Raw genomic sequence first — 13,576 nt, 5'->3', positions numbered from 1 at the left:
ATTCATGATCATTTTGAAATATGTACATAGTGATATTTGCAAGATTCCTACACAATTGTACTTTAAAATGTAACGATTAGTAGAAAAAAATCAAGAAAGGTTATATATAACACAAATACAATTTAAGAAATTAATTGAACCAACTTTTCTATGCTTACCTCCTAGAGATAGCTAAATAAGAAGACGATAAATATTGCTACACTATTGAGTATTACTGAGATATCAAAAGCTTGAGAAACTATATGTGACGACAATATTCTTAGCATTCCAAACAAAATTATCTTATAGAAGCACAACATAAAAAGCACAATAATTTTTTTTAGAAATAATAACTAAATGACTCATATTTAAACATGAAAGGCTGATTTTTTGTTGCATACTGGTAAGTTTATTACACCTACAGTATATTATATTGTTTCATCCAAATAGTGAGAATTAGTTATATGCTAAATGTTCATTTATATAAGATAAATTTATCATTAATTTATGCTAATTAATTTACACCTACGATCATTTGGAAGTGTTTAGTGCACTATGTATATGCCATTTTTAATGCACCTTGATAAATTACTGTATCTGTATGTTTTATTAATCTACTTACTGTACCGGTATCTATCTCATTTTTAAGATTGATATAAAAATTAATTAGTTAATAAAACATTCTATGCAATAAGCAAACATTTACCCCAAAAGATAGTACAACTTGAAAATGAATGTAACTTGTCAAATCACAACCAAAATACAAGCAGCAGCCCTGAGACACACAAGTACTTTATTTAGACACTACATTTTGTCCTTATTCATTCATGCATAATAATAATATAACAAGAAATAATTGAAATCATGCTCCCTTCTTCTAGTCCAGGTGACACAGTAATTTTCCCTTCAAACATGTTTGACCCTTCACTTTTACGTGCAATTGGCTTTCCCCAACCAAAATCATACTTATAAAAATTGAATCGCGGAGAGTTGTGCAGCATAAAGTAATTACTTGGCAAATCACCCAATTTTGTTACCTCAGGATCCTTCATCCAATTCTCGTATATGCACTTAAACCTTTCATGATCATAAGAAGCAATCATCTCATTTATTTGTAAAGCAGCCCATTCGAAACAGGAGGTCATACTAATAACGTTTTATGAAATGAGTATTAATATAAAATAGTGAGAAAATAATAAGTGTGGTAATTTTTTTCTACTTGTTCTGACCTTTTGTGTTTGTTATATATATTATTATATATATACACTTGACTCCAAGAATATTGTATGGACATCTGTATTAAAAGAAATATTGCATATATATACTTGTCACCAAGAATATTATATGAACATCTATTTTACGAGAAATATTGCATGTATATACTTGACACCAAGAATTATTGATTGATATAAGTCTGTAATTTATTTTGTGCTCAAATAACAATTGTGATTTTATTGTAAGTTTATTAACTACCAACTAAAGTTTAAAATTTACCATTAGCTTCCTAAAAGATAATAATTAAGTGATTTACTTTTATAATAAGATAATTAATTTAAATAAAAAAAAATTCAAGAAATGGAGGCCATAGAGAGGTATGTTTGGCCTTTTATATATATATATTGATATGATGATTAATACTATTTGAATAGGCAAAATCCAAAAAGTAGGTGCAATCCAAAAAATGTTTTTTTTTCTCATTTTACATTCTTACCTTACAACCCCAACAGTTAATAGCTAAAATTAAGCATGATTTATATAGAAATGAATTAGTTAATGACTTGATAAAAAATTGGAGGAGCAAGCTAAGACTATTAGAGAAATCTCAACCACATGGCGATGAATGATGTCGAGATGAAAGTAAAGATAGATAATGAAGCGCATGATCATTTCAGTTTTAGATGGTTACAATAATGTATATATGTATCTTTGCTTATGGACAAACTGGAACGGGCAAAAGCCTCAACAATAAGGTCAAGGGTCTCGAGGACAAGCTAAAAGAGCGAGAGCAAGAGTTTTATGTCTCCGTCTGACATCCTTCAACATAGGGTTGAGGAAAGCAAAAGAACAGAATGCACAGGAGTACTCCGTCAGAAGATTCACTACTAAAAAAATTGTAAATAGAGACCTAAAAAGAGAGACCTCAAAAATAGGTCGCTAAAAAGAGACCTCATAAGGTCGATATTCCACTCAATATTTTTTTGATTTCTTTTTTAAAAGAAAGTGACCTCACGAGGTCGGTTAAATGAGAAAAAAAATCGCCAAACAATAATAGTGACCTCATGAGGTCTCCAAAAAATTTTTAAAATAAAAAATATATTACAAAAAGAGACCTTGTGAGGTCTCTTATTTTAATCAAAGCAGTTAAATAATAATTTATTAAAAGAGGCCCATTTTTAATTAAAATAGACCACTTATTAGTCCATTTTTAATAAAAATAGGCCACGACCTCTGTAGTTTCTCAAAAGCCCTAGTTCCCTATTTTCGCCCCTTTGCAGCTCTTCGATCAGGGGACAAAGTCCGTAGATTCTCCAGCGATGAATTCTCTAGCGGAAACTCCTCCACCGGCGAATCTCAACTCCACAAATGCTTCACCTGCAGCCACCACCACTGCTGTAAGTTTGAGATTCGTTTACTTATTACTTAGCTCCTTCATAATAAATATGTTCTTTTGGTCTCATCAGTTGAGTCTCGTGAAGGAAATCACACGATTTGTAATGAGATATGGACATAAGATGTTGCTCTTAGTATTGTACTGTGATCAGATTGCTGTCTATTTTGGTTTTATTGAAACTTTGGTTTAAAGAGTTCTCTAGATATGTGGTTTACAGGTGTCTCAAACTACTTAGGTTGATTTGGGCACAAACTATTGAGGTTTAAAAGAAACAAAATAGAGAAGTTTTTATTGATGAAAAAACGGATGAATCTATAAAATGTACATTTGAATATCAGAACACAACAATCTAATATTAGTAATAACCAATTAATGTGAAGGAATAACACATCATCTTAACCAATTAATATGAAGGAATAACACATAATCTTGAAGAAAAGGATAATGGGCAGCATTTGTACCGAGGACCTAAAAAATTTACATACTTGGGATATCATTCGGTTTTGCGTAATGTATGACTATTTAAAAGAGCATATTAATAATGAAAATACAACCAAGAGACTACACAAATAAGGAAAAAGCTTAGATCTGAGAGCTCATTTATTCATGGTTGGACTATGCTAGTATGAGGTAGCTTGGGATTAATTAAGCCAAAAACTCTTAATTTTGAAGCTTATAGAGAGAAAATAATGAATGAATGTCCTAATAGACCACTAAAAATCACACTAAAAGTGATTCACTTTCTAATGAGGAGAAAGCTCAACAAAGACAAAAATATGTTTAGACTTTGAATTTGTCCTTTCAAGCAAAAGCAAGGCTTCTATTGCTCCTCTTTCCTATGTAAATCCCACAACGAATTAAATGTTTAAAATCCATAGTGAGGATAATGAAGCTTCCTAGTTGTCACATTTTATAGCTTGTCTCAAACTGTATGCGGAATCCTCGATGAAACAAGTTGTGAGGGTCTTTATTCATTGTTGCTTTGTTAATGCAGTCATTCATGGTGAGGATAATGAAGCTTCCTTTTTTGTTTTACATAATAGAAAAAATTCGAAGTAATAACTGAATATATAACCTTTCTGTGTAGCTAATTTTTAAGAAACACAAGTTAATGTGGTGGATATAGTTATTAGTTTTATACAATTTTCTCGATGAGTTATTGTGGATTGAAGAATTTCAGTAGTCAAACTATTCATATATGTTGCTTCATTATATAGTACTTTGGTGATTTTCCATCATATAGAGTGGAGTATGATTTCCTTTGTACCACTGTTTATATGAAATGTGACAATGTAATTTCTTACCACTGCTTAGGTCAAAAGTTTAGTTATTATGGCATAGTAGAGGTGAAGAAAGATCTGTCTATATTAAAAAAATGTTATCGAATAGTGATGCCATTTTACAATCATGGTGGATTTGGTTGGTATAATCGAAGAAAGATGGATGTCGTTGATGATAGAGTGTGTGATCAATACATAGAGGTTTGCCTTGACATCCATTTTATCACACAATATTGTATTCCCTCCATATCAATTTAAGTGTGTCTGATGAAATAATCTTGCAGGTGCATCCTGAGATAACACCATATAGAAAATATGGCATCCCTATATACGAGAAGTTGTGTCATACTTTCACGAGACCAATAGCTACCGGAGAATTTGTTGTTTCTTCTACAGATCCTGGAGCAACTCTAGTAAATGAAACAAACGTAAATTGACAAAGCCACCAAAATGCAGTTCCAATAAGAGGAATGGTGTTGGTCCTGACAATCGAAAAAGATCAAAGAGCAGCGACATGGATCAAAATCAGAAAGATGATTAGTATTCGATAGCTTACTGTGTTGTGGCTCTAAACGATATGTCAGGAATTGATAAGAGGCTGGCTATATAATGTTGCTATGGACTTGTTTGAAAATCAAACCTGAAGGGAGTATTTTGTGACAATGAAAATGGAGAAAAAGTTGAAGCCCATAATTCCTAGAAAACACATGATGTCAACAAGGACAGGGCAGGGGAAAGTTAAGTTTGTTTCTGCATTACTTTAGTAAATATATTATGTTGATTTTCATATTGAGTTGATAAGAGGATATTTAGTAAATGTATTTTGTGGTATTGATTGATTGTTGACTGCGCTTTGAGCTTGAATAAAACATAACAGGGGATAGCTACAGAAGCAATGTAAGCTATCCGTTTTTTTTACTTTCCAGAAAATGCAAAAAGAGACCTCATGTGATCTCTTTACTGCAATTTATTTTTTAGAAATGCATTAAAGAGACCTCTTGAGGTCTCTTTTTGACCATTTCGTTTTGGAGACAATGAGAAAAAGCAACCTCATGAGGTCACTTTTCTTGATTAATAAATTAGCGACCTCATGAGGTCTCTTTTTAAAGAAATCTGGAAAAATTATTGGCGACCTCGTGAGGTCTCTATTTGGCGACCTCATGAGGTCTCTACAAAAAAGCCACCTACATATTAGCGACCTACCGTTGCGGTCTCTTTTTAGGTCTCTTTTTCCCGAAAAGAGACCTCATGAGGTCTCTTTTTACAGTTTTTTTAGTAGTGATTAAGGAACTTGAAGACAAGATCAAGGAGCAAGAACAACAGTTGAAAGCAGCAAATGTACTTCTAGCTGAGACGATTTAACAAGTGACATCCAGCAACGTATTTTGAAGATCAGCTCAAATGCTATCGATCAATATGCTGAAGGGAAAGGACACCATCCAACAAGTTAATTAGACGAAAGCGTTTGTCAACAAATTAATAGTGATCAAGCAGATAGTGTTTAGTGCACTATGTATATGCCATTTTAAATGCAGCTTGGTAGATTACTGTATCTGTATGTGTTATTAATCTACTTACATATTGTATCTCATTTTTAAGATTGATATAAAAATTAATTAGTAGTTAATAAAACATTATATGCAAATAGCAAACATTTGCCCCAAAAGATAGTACAACTTGAAATCAATGTAACTTGTCAAATCACAACTCAAATACAAGCAGCAGCCCTCAGACACACAAGTACTTTATTTAGACACTACATTTTGTCCTTATTAATTCATGCATAATAATAATAGAACAAGAAATAATTGTTCATTCCTGTAAATCATAACTTATTGAGAATAACTTGTATATTACTCAAAGAGAACAATGGTATAAATACATGGAGAGAATAAGCTAACTATGGTAACTAAGTATTCAATCCCTAAGAATTAGCTCTATTATCTATCTATATTATTATACAGATTCTGTAACGCTCCCCCTCAAGCTGGAACATAGATATTGATCATGCCCAGCTTGTTACAAAGGTAATCAACTCGAGTTCCATTCAACGCTTTTGTAAACAAATCAGCTAGTTGTTCTCTTGTCTTCACGTAGCCAGTGGAAATCAAGTTCTCCTGAATCTTCTCACGAATAAAATGACAATCAACCTCAATATGTTTAGTTCTTTCGTGATACACTGGATTTGAGGCAATATGAAGAGCAGCTTGATATTATCACACCAAAGTTTTGTTGGGGTATGATGCTTCAACCTAATTTCAGATAAAAGATGATGTATCCACAAAATCTCACATGTAGACTGTGACATAGCTCTATACTCAGATTTTGCACTGGATTGATATACAACACCTTGCTTCTTACTCCTCCATGATACTAGATTGCCTCCAACAAAAACACAATAGCATGTAGTAGATCTTCTATCAATCTTGGATCCAGCCAAGTCAGCATCTGCAAAACACTCAATACGAGTATGACCGTGATTACTATAAAATATGCCAAGTCTAGGAGCTCCTTTCAAGTAACATAGGATCTGTTCCAAAGCTTCCCAATGTTTGACCATAGGTGCACTCATGAACTGGCTAACAACACTTATCGCAAAAGCAATATCCGGACGAGTCACAATAAGGTAGTTTAACTTCACAACCAACCTTTTATATCTCTCTGGGTCATCAAAAGGATCACCATCATCTTTCATAAGGTGCACATTGGGAACCATTGGAGTACTACAGGGTTTGACTGCTAACTTTCCGGTATCTGCAAGCAGGTCAAGAATATACTTTTTCTGCGACAGAAAAATTCCCTTGTTGCTTCTGTTTACTTCTACTCCCAAAAAGTATTTCAATGGACACAAGTCCTTTGTATGAAACCTAGTATGCAAGAAAGTTTTGAGGGAAGAGATTCCCATATAATCACTTCCTGTGATGACAATGTCATCAATATATACAACAAGGAGGATAGTACCGGATGTTGATTGCTGGTAAAATACTGAGTGATCACATTTGCTCATTTTCATCCCAAAATTCTGAACTACCTCACTGAACTTGTCAAACCAAGCTCGAGGACTTTGTTTCAATCCATACAATGACTTCTTCAAATGACAGACTTTTCCATACTCCCCCTGAGCAACAAAACCAGGTGGTTGCTCCATATACACTTCTTCTTGAAGATCACCATGAAGGAATGCATTCTTGATATCTAACTGATGTAAATGCCAATTCTCGGAAGCAGCTATAGAAATGAACAAACGGACAGATGTGAGTTTGGCAATCGGGGAGAATGTGTCTGAATAATCTACTCCATATGTTTGAGCATACCCTTTAGCTACAAGTCTGGCTTTAAGTCTCGCTATAGATCCATCTGGATTAACTTTAACTGTGAAGACCCATTTACATCCCACCGATTTCTTTCCCTTGGGTAAATCCACTAATTCCCACGTGTGGTTTTCCTCTAAGACATGTATTTCATCAAGCATTGCATCAGACCACCCAGGATGATTCAATGCCTCTTTCACTGTTTTGGGTACAGAAACAGAGTCTAGAGAAACAATCAAAGATCTAGACGTAGAGGATAAGTGGCCATAGAAACAAAATTACTAATGGAATATGAGGATTTGCAACTACGTGTACCTTTGCGAAGAGCAATTGGGAGGTCAAGATCTTATGGAGGATCAGAAAAATGAGGATCTAATGACAAAGGACTTGGTGCAGGACATGTATCATTAGCCTCTCGTCTCCTCGAGTAAACTTGAACAATTGGCGGTGTTGCCACATCAGATGGAGAAGAAGCTTCTGAAATAATAGTCGATTGGTCCTCAATAGAAGAACTGAGAGATGGAGGACAATATCTGATTTTTTTGTCAAAACACGGGTGACCTGATAGACTAGCCACTCATCTTCCTCCCCCTGACCTGTAGAAATCGGAGGTGCATAGAAGAATGGTGTAGTCTCTGAAAATACCACATCTGTTGACACCAAATATTTGCCAAGCTAGATACAATAACACCGATACCCCTTTTGGAGGCGAGAATAGCCCATAAACACACACTTCAATGCCTTGGGATCCAACTTGGTAATAGATGGTCGAACATCTCAAACATAGCATGTGCTTCCAAATATCTTAGGTTCCACCGAAAATAGAGACTTGTTTGAAAACATAACATTGTAGGGCACATTACCAGCAAGCACACTAGATGGCATGCGATTAATTAGAAAACAAGTTGTAGAGACAACATCTGCTCAAAATTGTTTAGGAACCTTCTTTGGAACAAAAGTGCTCGAGCTGTCTCAAGTAAGTGTCTATTCTTCCTCTCAACAACTCCATTTTGAGCAGGTGTATCAATGCATGAAGACTGATGGAGAATACCATGTTGTCTCATATACGACTGAAATAATTCTGACATATATTCTTTAGCATTGTCACTCCTCAGAATATGCACTGAAGCATTGAATTCTGTCTTGACTTCAGCACAGAAGGCACAAAAGTGAGTAAATACTTCTGAGCGACTCTTCATAAAATAAATCCAAGACATCCGAGAAAAATCATCCACAAAAGTAACAAAGTACTTATGTCCAGTTTTGGAAACAACAGGACACGGTCCCCAAACATCAGAATGAACTAACTCAAAAGGTGACTCAGCTCGCTTATTAACCCTTGGACTTAATGAGCTGCGATGATGTTTCGCAAATCAACATGACTCACATTCTAATGAAGAAATATTCTGGAATTGAGGACACAACTTCTTTAATAGAGGTAGAGAAGGATGTCCCAATCGACAATGTGCTTCAAATGGAGACACAACACTAGAGTAGGCAACAAACCGAGGCTCCCATTTATCAAGGATGTAGAGATCGTCAGATACATGCCCTTTACCAATAACCTGATTTGTCTTAGGATCACGAAACAAACAATGATCGGGAAAGAACGATATATAACAATTAAGGTCTCCGGTAACTTTGCTAACAAAATCAAATTAAAGGCCAACTTTGGTAGACTTAATACAAATGACAGAGTAATAGAAGAGGTTGGTTTAACTGTCCCATATCCAACACTGTTGCAAGTTGATCCATCAGCTACGGTAACTAGAGAGGGTTCTTTGTGTGCTTGAAAGCAAGAAAAAAAATATTAGGATTGTCTGTCATGTGATTTGTGGCACCTGAATCAATCACCCATTTATTTGAAGAGGTGATAAGACATGTTTTATTTTATTCAACAAAGGAATTAACTGAAGTGGATTCCTTCGAGATTTTCTGGTATTGAGAGAATTTAGCAAACTCCTCCGCTGAAATTAGGACCATTTTGTCAGATAATGGACTACAAGCACCAACAACTTTAGACCTTTGAATTCTCTAATTATAGTCGGTCATTTTCCCAACAAATCCAATCAAATTATATCCTAAAATCAGACAATAGCCAAGATAGACAATAACCTATTTTGGAACAATAAACAAAGTAATTATTTCTTCCCCACACCAATTTCACTCAGGGCTAGCTATCCAACTAATCAGAGACCCAAAAATAACTCCTGATAAATCAGAAAATCATCAAATAAAGATCCAAGTAAAAGTGTTGATTGAAGAGCAAAACCTGATGATGCAGAGCTACCCGACACAGAAAGACGGCCAGATTATTGGTCAGAAATGGGAAACTCTCTCAAATCGTGGTCTGCTGAACAAACAACCACCAAATCCCTGCTGGAAATGTCACTGCGAAATTGGAATAGCAAGCAGATTGAATTTTTGATGCAACACCACTACTGCAGTCTCACTGGAAATGGTACTGATGGAACGTGAGGCTCACACGAGTAACTTCTAGCCGTCGAGATCTAGGGGTTTAAGATCGTGGGAAGTATCTTCTTCCTAAGTGGGTGGTGACAGAAATTTTAGAACTCTCAATCACTTCCGGTGAAACTATAGTTGATTCCGGCGAAGTCACAGTGACTTCCGGCGAAGACAAAATACCAACTCAGACATTGACTTTGATACCATGTAAATCATAACTTATTGAGAATAACTTGTATATTACTCAAAGAGAACAATGGTATAAATACATGGAGAGAATAAGCTAACTATGGTAACTAAATATTATAATCCCTAAGAATCAGCTCTATTATCTATCTATATTATTATACAGATTCTATAACACAAACGAACAAACATTTTGTGTTCCTCCAATGCTTGTATTGTGTTTGGAGAAAGGCAAATCTCAAAAATCATGCTCCATTCTTCTAGTCCAGGTCACACAGTAATTTTCCCTTCAAACATGTTTGACCCTCCACTTTTACGTGCAATTGGCTTTCCCCAACCAAAATCATACTTATAAAAATTGAATCGCGGAGAGCTGTGCAACATAAAGTAATTACTTGGCAAATCACCCAATTTTGTTATCTCTGGATTTCTCGTATTTGCACTTAAACTTTTCATGGTAATGAGAAGCAAGCATCTCATTTATTTGTAAAGCAGCCCATTCGAATCCGTGCTCCAGTAGCTCTCCTGTCTTCACCGTTATGGTAGCAGGGTAAATTGCATTTCCAAAAACTCTTCAGGTAAAGGAGGATTCAATCTTTTCCTCAAGTCAATTGGTACCTCAAAAGTAGTCTCTTCGCTGTGATCCAGATCACGACAACGTATAACGGATTGCCAAACACGAGCCAACACAGCTTGAAGAGAAGATATCTTGGTGGTTTTCATTTCAAGATTAGCCTTTGCTTTAAGCTTGGCTATACTTTGTTTGGTAAAATGAAATACCTTTTCTTGCAACGACGACATATGTGTGCTATTGCCATTGATTCTTTCATTTGGTATATAAATGCGATTAGAGAAATTGTCAATTTTGAAAGGAAATTGACGGTTGAAAATGGGTTTTTCTGAGATGACATTAAAACCGCAAGATATCTCAGGCCAAGAACCATAAAAATGCCAAAAAGATAATCTGTCAAGTAATGCGTGATTACTTGTGGATCCAATGAAAATGCCATCAACAAGCTCTGTTACTTGCACAACTAAAAATGGTTTGGAGGTAGCCTCTTGGTTTCGAACTCCATTTAATGGAAAAAATTCTCGTAGAGGAACGCACTTTGATTGATCCAACATGTGGTCAACAGTAACACCATCAGCTATAGCATGATTGAATTGAACACCAACATTGTTACACTTAATGAAGAAACAAGTGGTTCCACTCTGCTCTTCTGCCTCAAGGCGACCGCAGAATGGAGGGAAGAAATCTAAAACTCGAGATAGTGAAACTCTAAGATGATGAATCAAGGAACTAGCGTTGGTTATATCTCTTACTTGTTGAGATGTAGGCATGCGATATAGGACTCCACCTTGACGATACTCAATTTGAAGCTCAATAATGTCCTATGGTGTCAACTCAATTATCTTCAATCACACTCTCTCCAGCAGCTTTAACCATACATGTTGACATGATCGATACCTTCGAGGCCAGAGCTTGAGACCTACAAGTTAAACAGGAATTAAGATTACAGATTGCTCTGTTTTCTTTTAAAGATCCAACAACATTAAACAATCATGCAAGCTTTGATGATTGACAAAGTAATATGAAATATTAAATGGTAAACTATTTTAAAGACGGTGTACAAAAATCAAGGAACAGATAATACTAATTTCTCATAAAAAGAATCAACAAGTTTGAGTCTCACTTAGTATAATTCTAACTCAAAAAGTTTCAGTTGATGGGGAGTTCATAGTGAAGAGAAACTGTGCTTAAATAGAAGGGCAATCACTTAGAGGAGGTCATATGCTTGCACACTATAACAAAAACGACTTTTACCGATAATAAATAGACACATTAATAAAGAGTGCTAAAATCTTTACCGGCATTAGTTAAGCGTCATTAGATTCAATACCGCTAAAAGCTTTAGGGACATACAAAGAGTGCTACTTGCCGCTAAAAATACATATTTAGTGGCAATTGAGTTCATTGTCATTAATTAATTGCCGCTAAATATCATTTTTGATTATGTGACAGGGCAAAAATAAAGGTAATTAAAAAATTGGAGCCTCATATTAATAATGTGTTATGAAATGAGTATCAATAAAAAATAGAGATAAGGGTAAAAAACACACTTAAATTATCCCAATTTTTTAGTTTCATACCTAAACTATTGAGAGTGTAAGTTTCGTACCTAAACTATTGAGAGTATGAGTTTCATACCTAAGCTATCACTTATTAGTTTGAGAAACACACATTTTTTTTATTACACTCTCATCATGATGTGTGTAATACACTCTCTCATTTATTTAAATAAATTGTGTTATGATTTTTTAGCAATCGTGATGTACCATAAATAAATGTTACTATTAGTACTATAATAGAGAGTTAAAAACAAACTTTGTTTCTCTCCTTTTTACTCTTGCTTTTGCAGTATTTGAGATCCATATCGTTGATTATATGCATGTTTTAAATGGTGAGACTTCTCGCAGAGGTGATATATCCAGGATTTCGAAAGGATGGATGCACTGTTATTAAAAGATGCATTGAACATATAAATTTAATTGATTTGAACTTTTAGCTCTTCACACTGAACCGATAAATTTTAAAAATTATAGGTCCAAAATAAGTAATACTATTAATTTTAAACTTTTATATACACATATGATTTAATTATATAAAATTTTAAAGTGTTATTTATCACTACTATATATGATCTAGAGGGGAGCATGGATTCACGTGAACCCACAGAACCCCCTCTAGATACGCCCCTGATGGGTTGACCATGTAATAAAAAGGGAGCCTCGTCCTTGTTGTTCCAAGAAGGTAAATACGATATACAAGTGTCACTTGCACTATGGGACTTAATTCTACGTTTGTACTTTCTCAACTAATCTGGCTCAACACTAGTGCTTACAATAGGCCGGTCAGATAAGATATGAGTAGATTAAAAATGAGTTGGATTAAATTTTTGAAGCCAACAGTACTAGACAACAAACGACATAGAAATGAAATGGACATATATTGCTCTAAATTGCATTACACAAAGAGACAGTTTGTCTAGAAAAAATGATCATAAGAGAAATCATTGTTATGATGCAATTAATTGTGTTGTAGAGGCCACAAACTTTAGATTGAGAGAAAGTTATTCAAAACAAATCATGAAATGAAATGTATTTTGTTGTTGAAATAAAATGAGGAAGAAGCCAAATTCCAAATCTATAAGAGAAGAATTTGCTTTGAAATATACTTTTCATCTTTCAAAAAAAATAAAATAACGTGTAGTACGTCTTAGTCGGAATAGTAGGTGAATATATAATTGGAAGTGGATAACTATTTTATGTGGTGCGACAAGGTAGGCCTCTTAGTGAGGAACCTAAGCCACTGATGTACGGAGTTATCTCCTTTTTCTAGATTATGATCGAAATTTCTGAGATACATCTAAACATTTTTTTTTTAAACTGCCTCCAATGATCATTGATATGAAAGAGTTAAATTTTGAAGTCTGTTATACCAAACTTAATACAAGATTTTGGGGTAGAACTAGAGTTAGATAAACTCTACAAGTTAACACCAAAAAAGGGGGGAGTCTAAGTGTCACGACCCGAGCCTACACCCTGGACGTGGCCGGCACTTGAAGACCATTGCTGGTCCCCAAGCGAACCCTCATCCTGGCTGACTACAAGCGGAAAACTGATTCAAGCATACAAAGCTTAAAAACTGAAATAAAAGTTCATAAAACTTAAATACAAACTTT

At 34.7% G+C, this 13,576-nt stretch overlaps 1 protein-coding gene across 1 annotated transcript in view; it reads right to left on the bottom strand.

Moving 5' to 3' along the window:
• Nucleotides 1–800: 800 nt before the first annotated feature.
• The window catches only part of LOC125847171 (uncharacterized acetyltransferase At3g50280-like), a 138,548-nt gene continuing 125,772 nt past the window's right edge, over nt 801–13,576 (bottom strand). Inside the window, exons 2-3 of the mRNA XM_049526854.1 lie at nt 10,283–10,405; nt 801–1,056 (exon numbers count right to left, since the gene is read on the bottom strand). Coding sequence (XP_049382811.1) covers nt 801–1,056; nt 10,283–10,405 — 379 coding nt within the window. The remainder of the gene's footprint in view (nt 1,057–10,282; nt 10,406–13,576) is intronic.

Source organism: Solanum stenotomum, chromosome 12 (assembly GCF_019186545.1).
Source record: "Solanum stenotomum isolate F172 chromosome 12, ASM1918654v1, whole genome shotgun sequence".
Classification (NCBI taxonomy): Eukaryota; Viridiplantae; Streptophyta; class Magnoliopsida; order Solanales; family Solanaceae; genus Solanum; species Solanum stenotomum.
The sequence above is the reverse complement of the archived record's forward strand: the minus strand, read 5'-3'. Positions and strand labels throughout refer to the sequence as shown.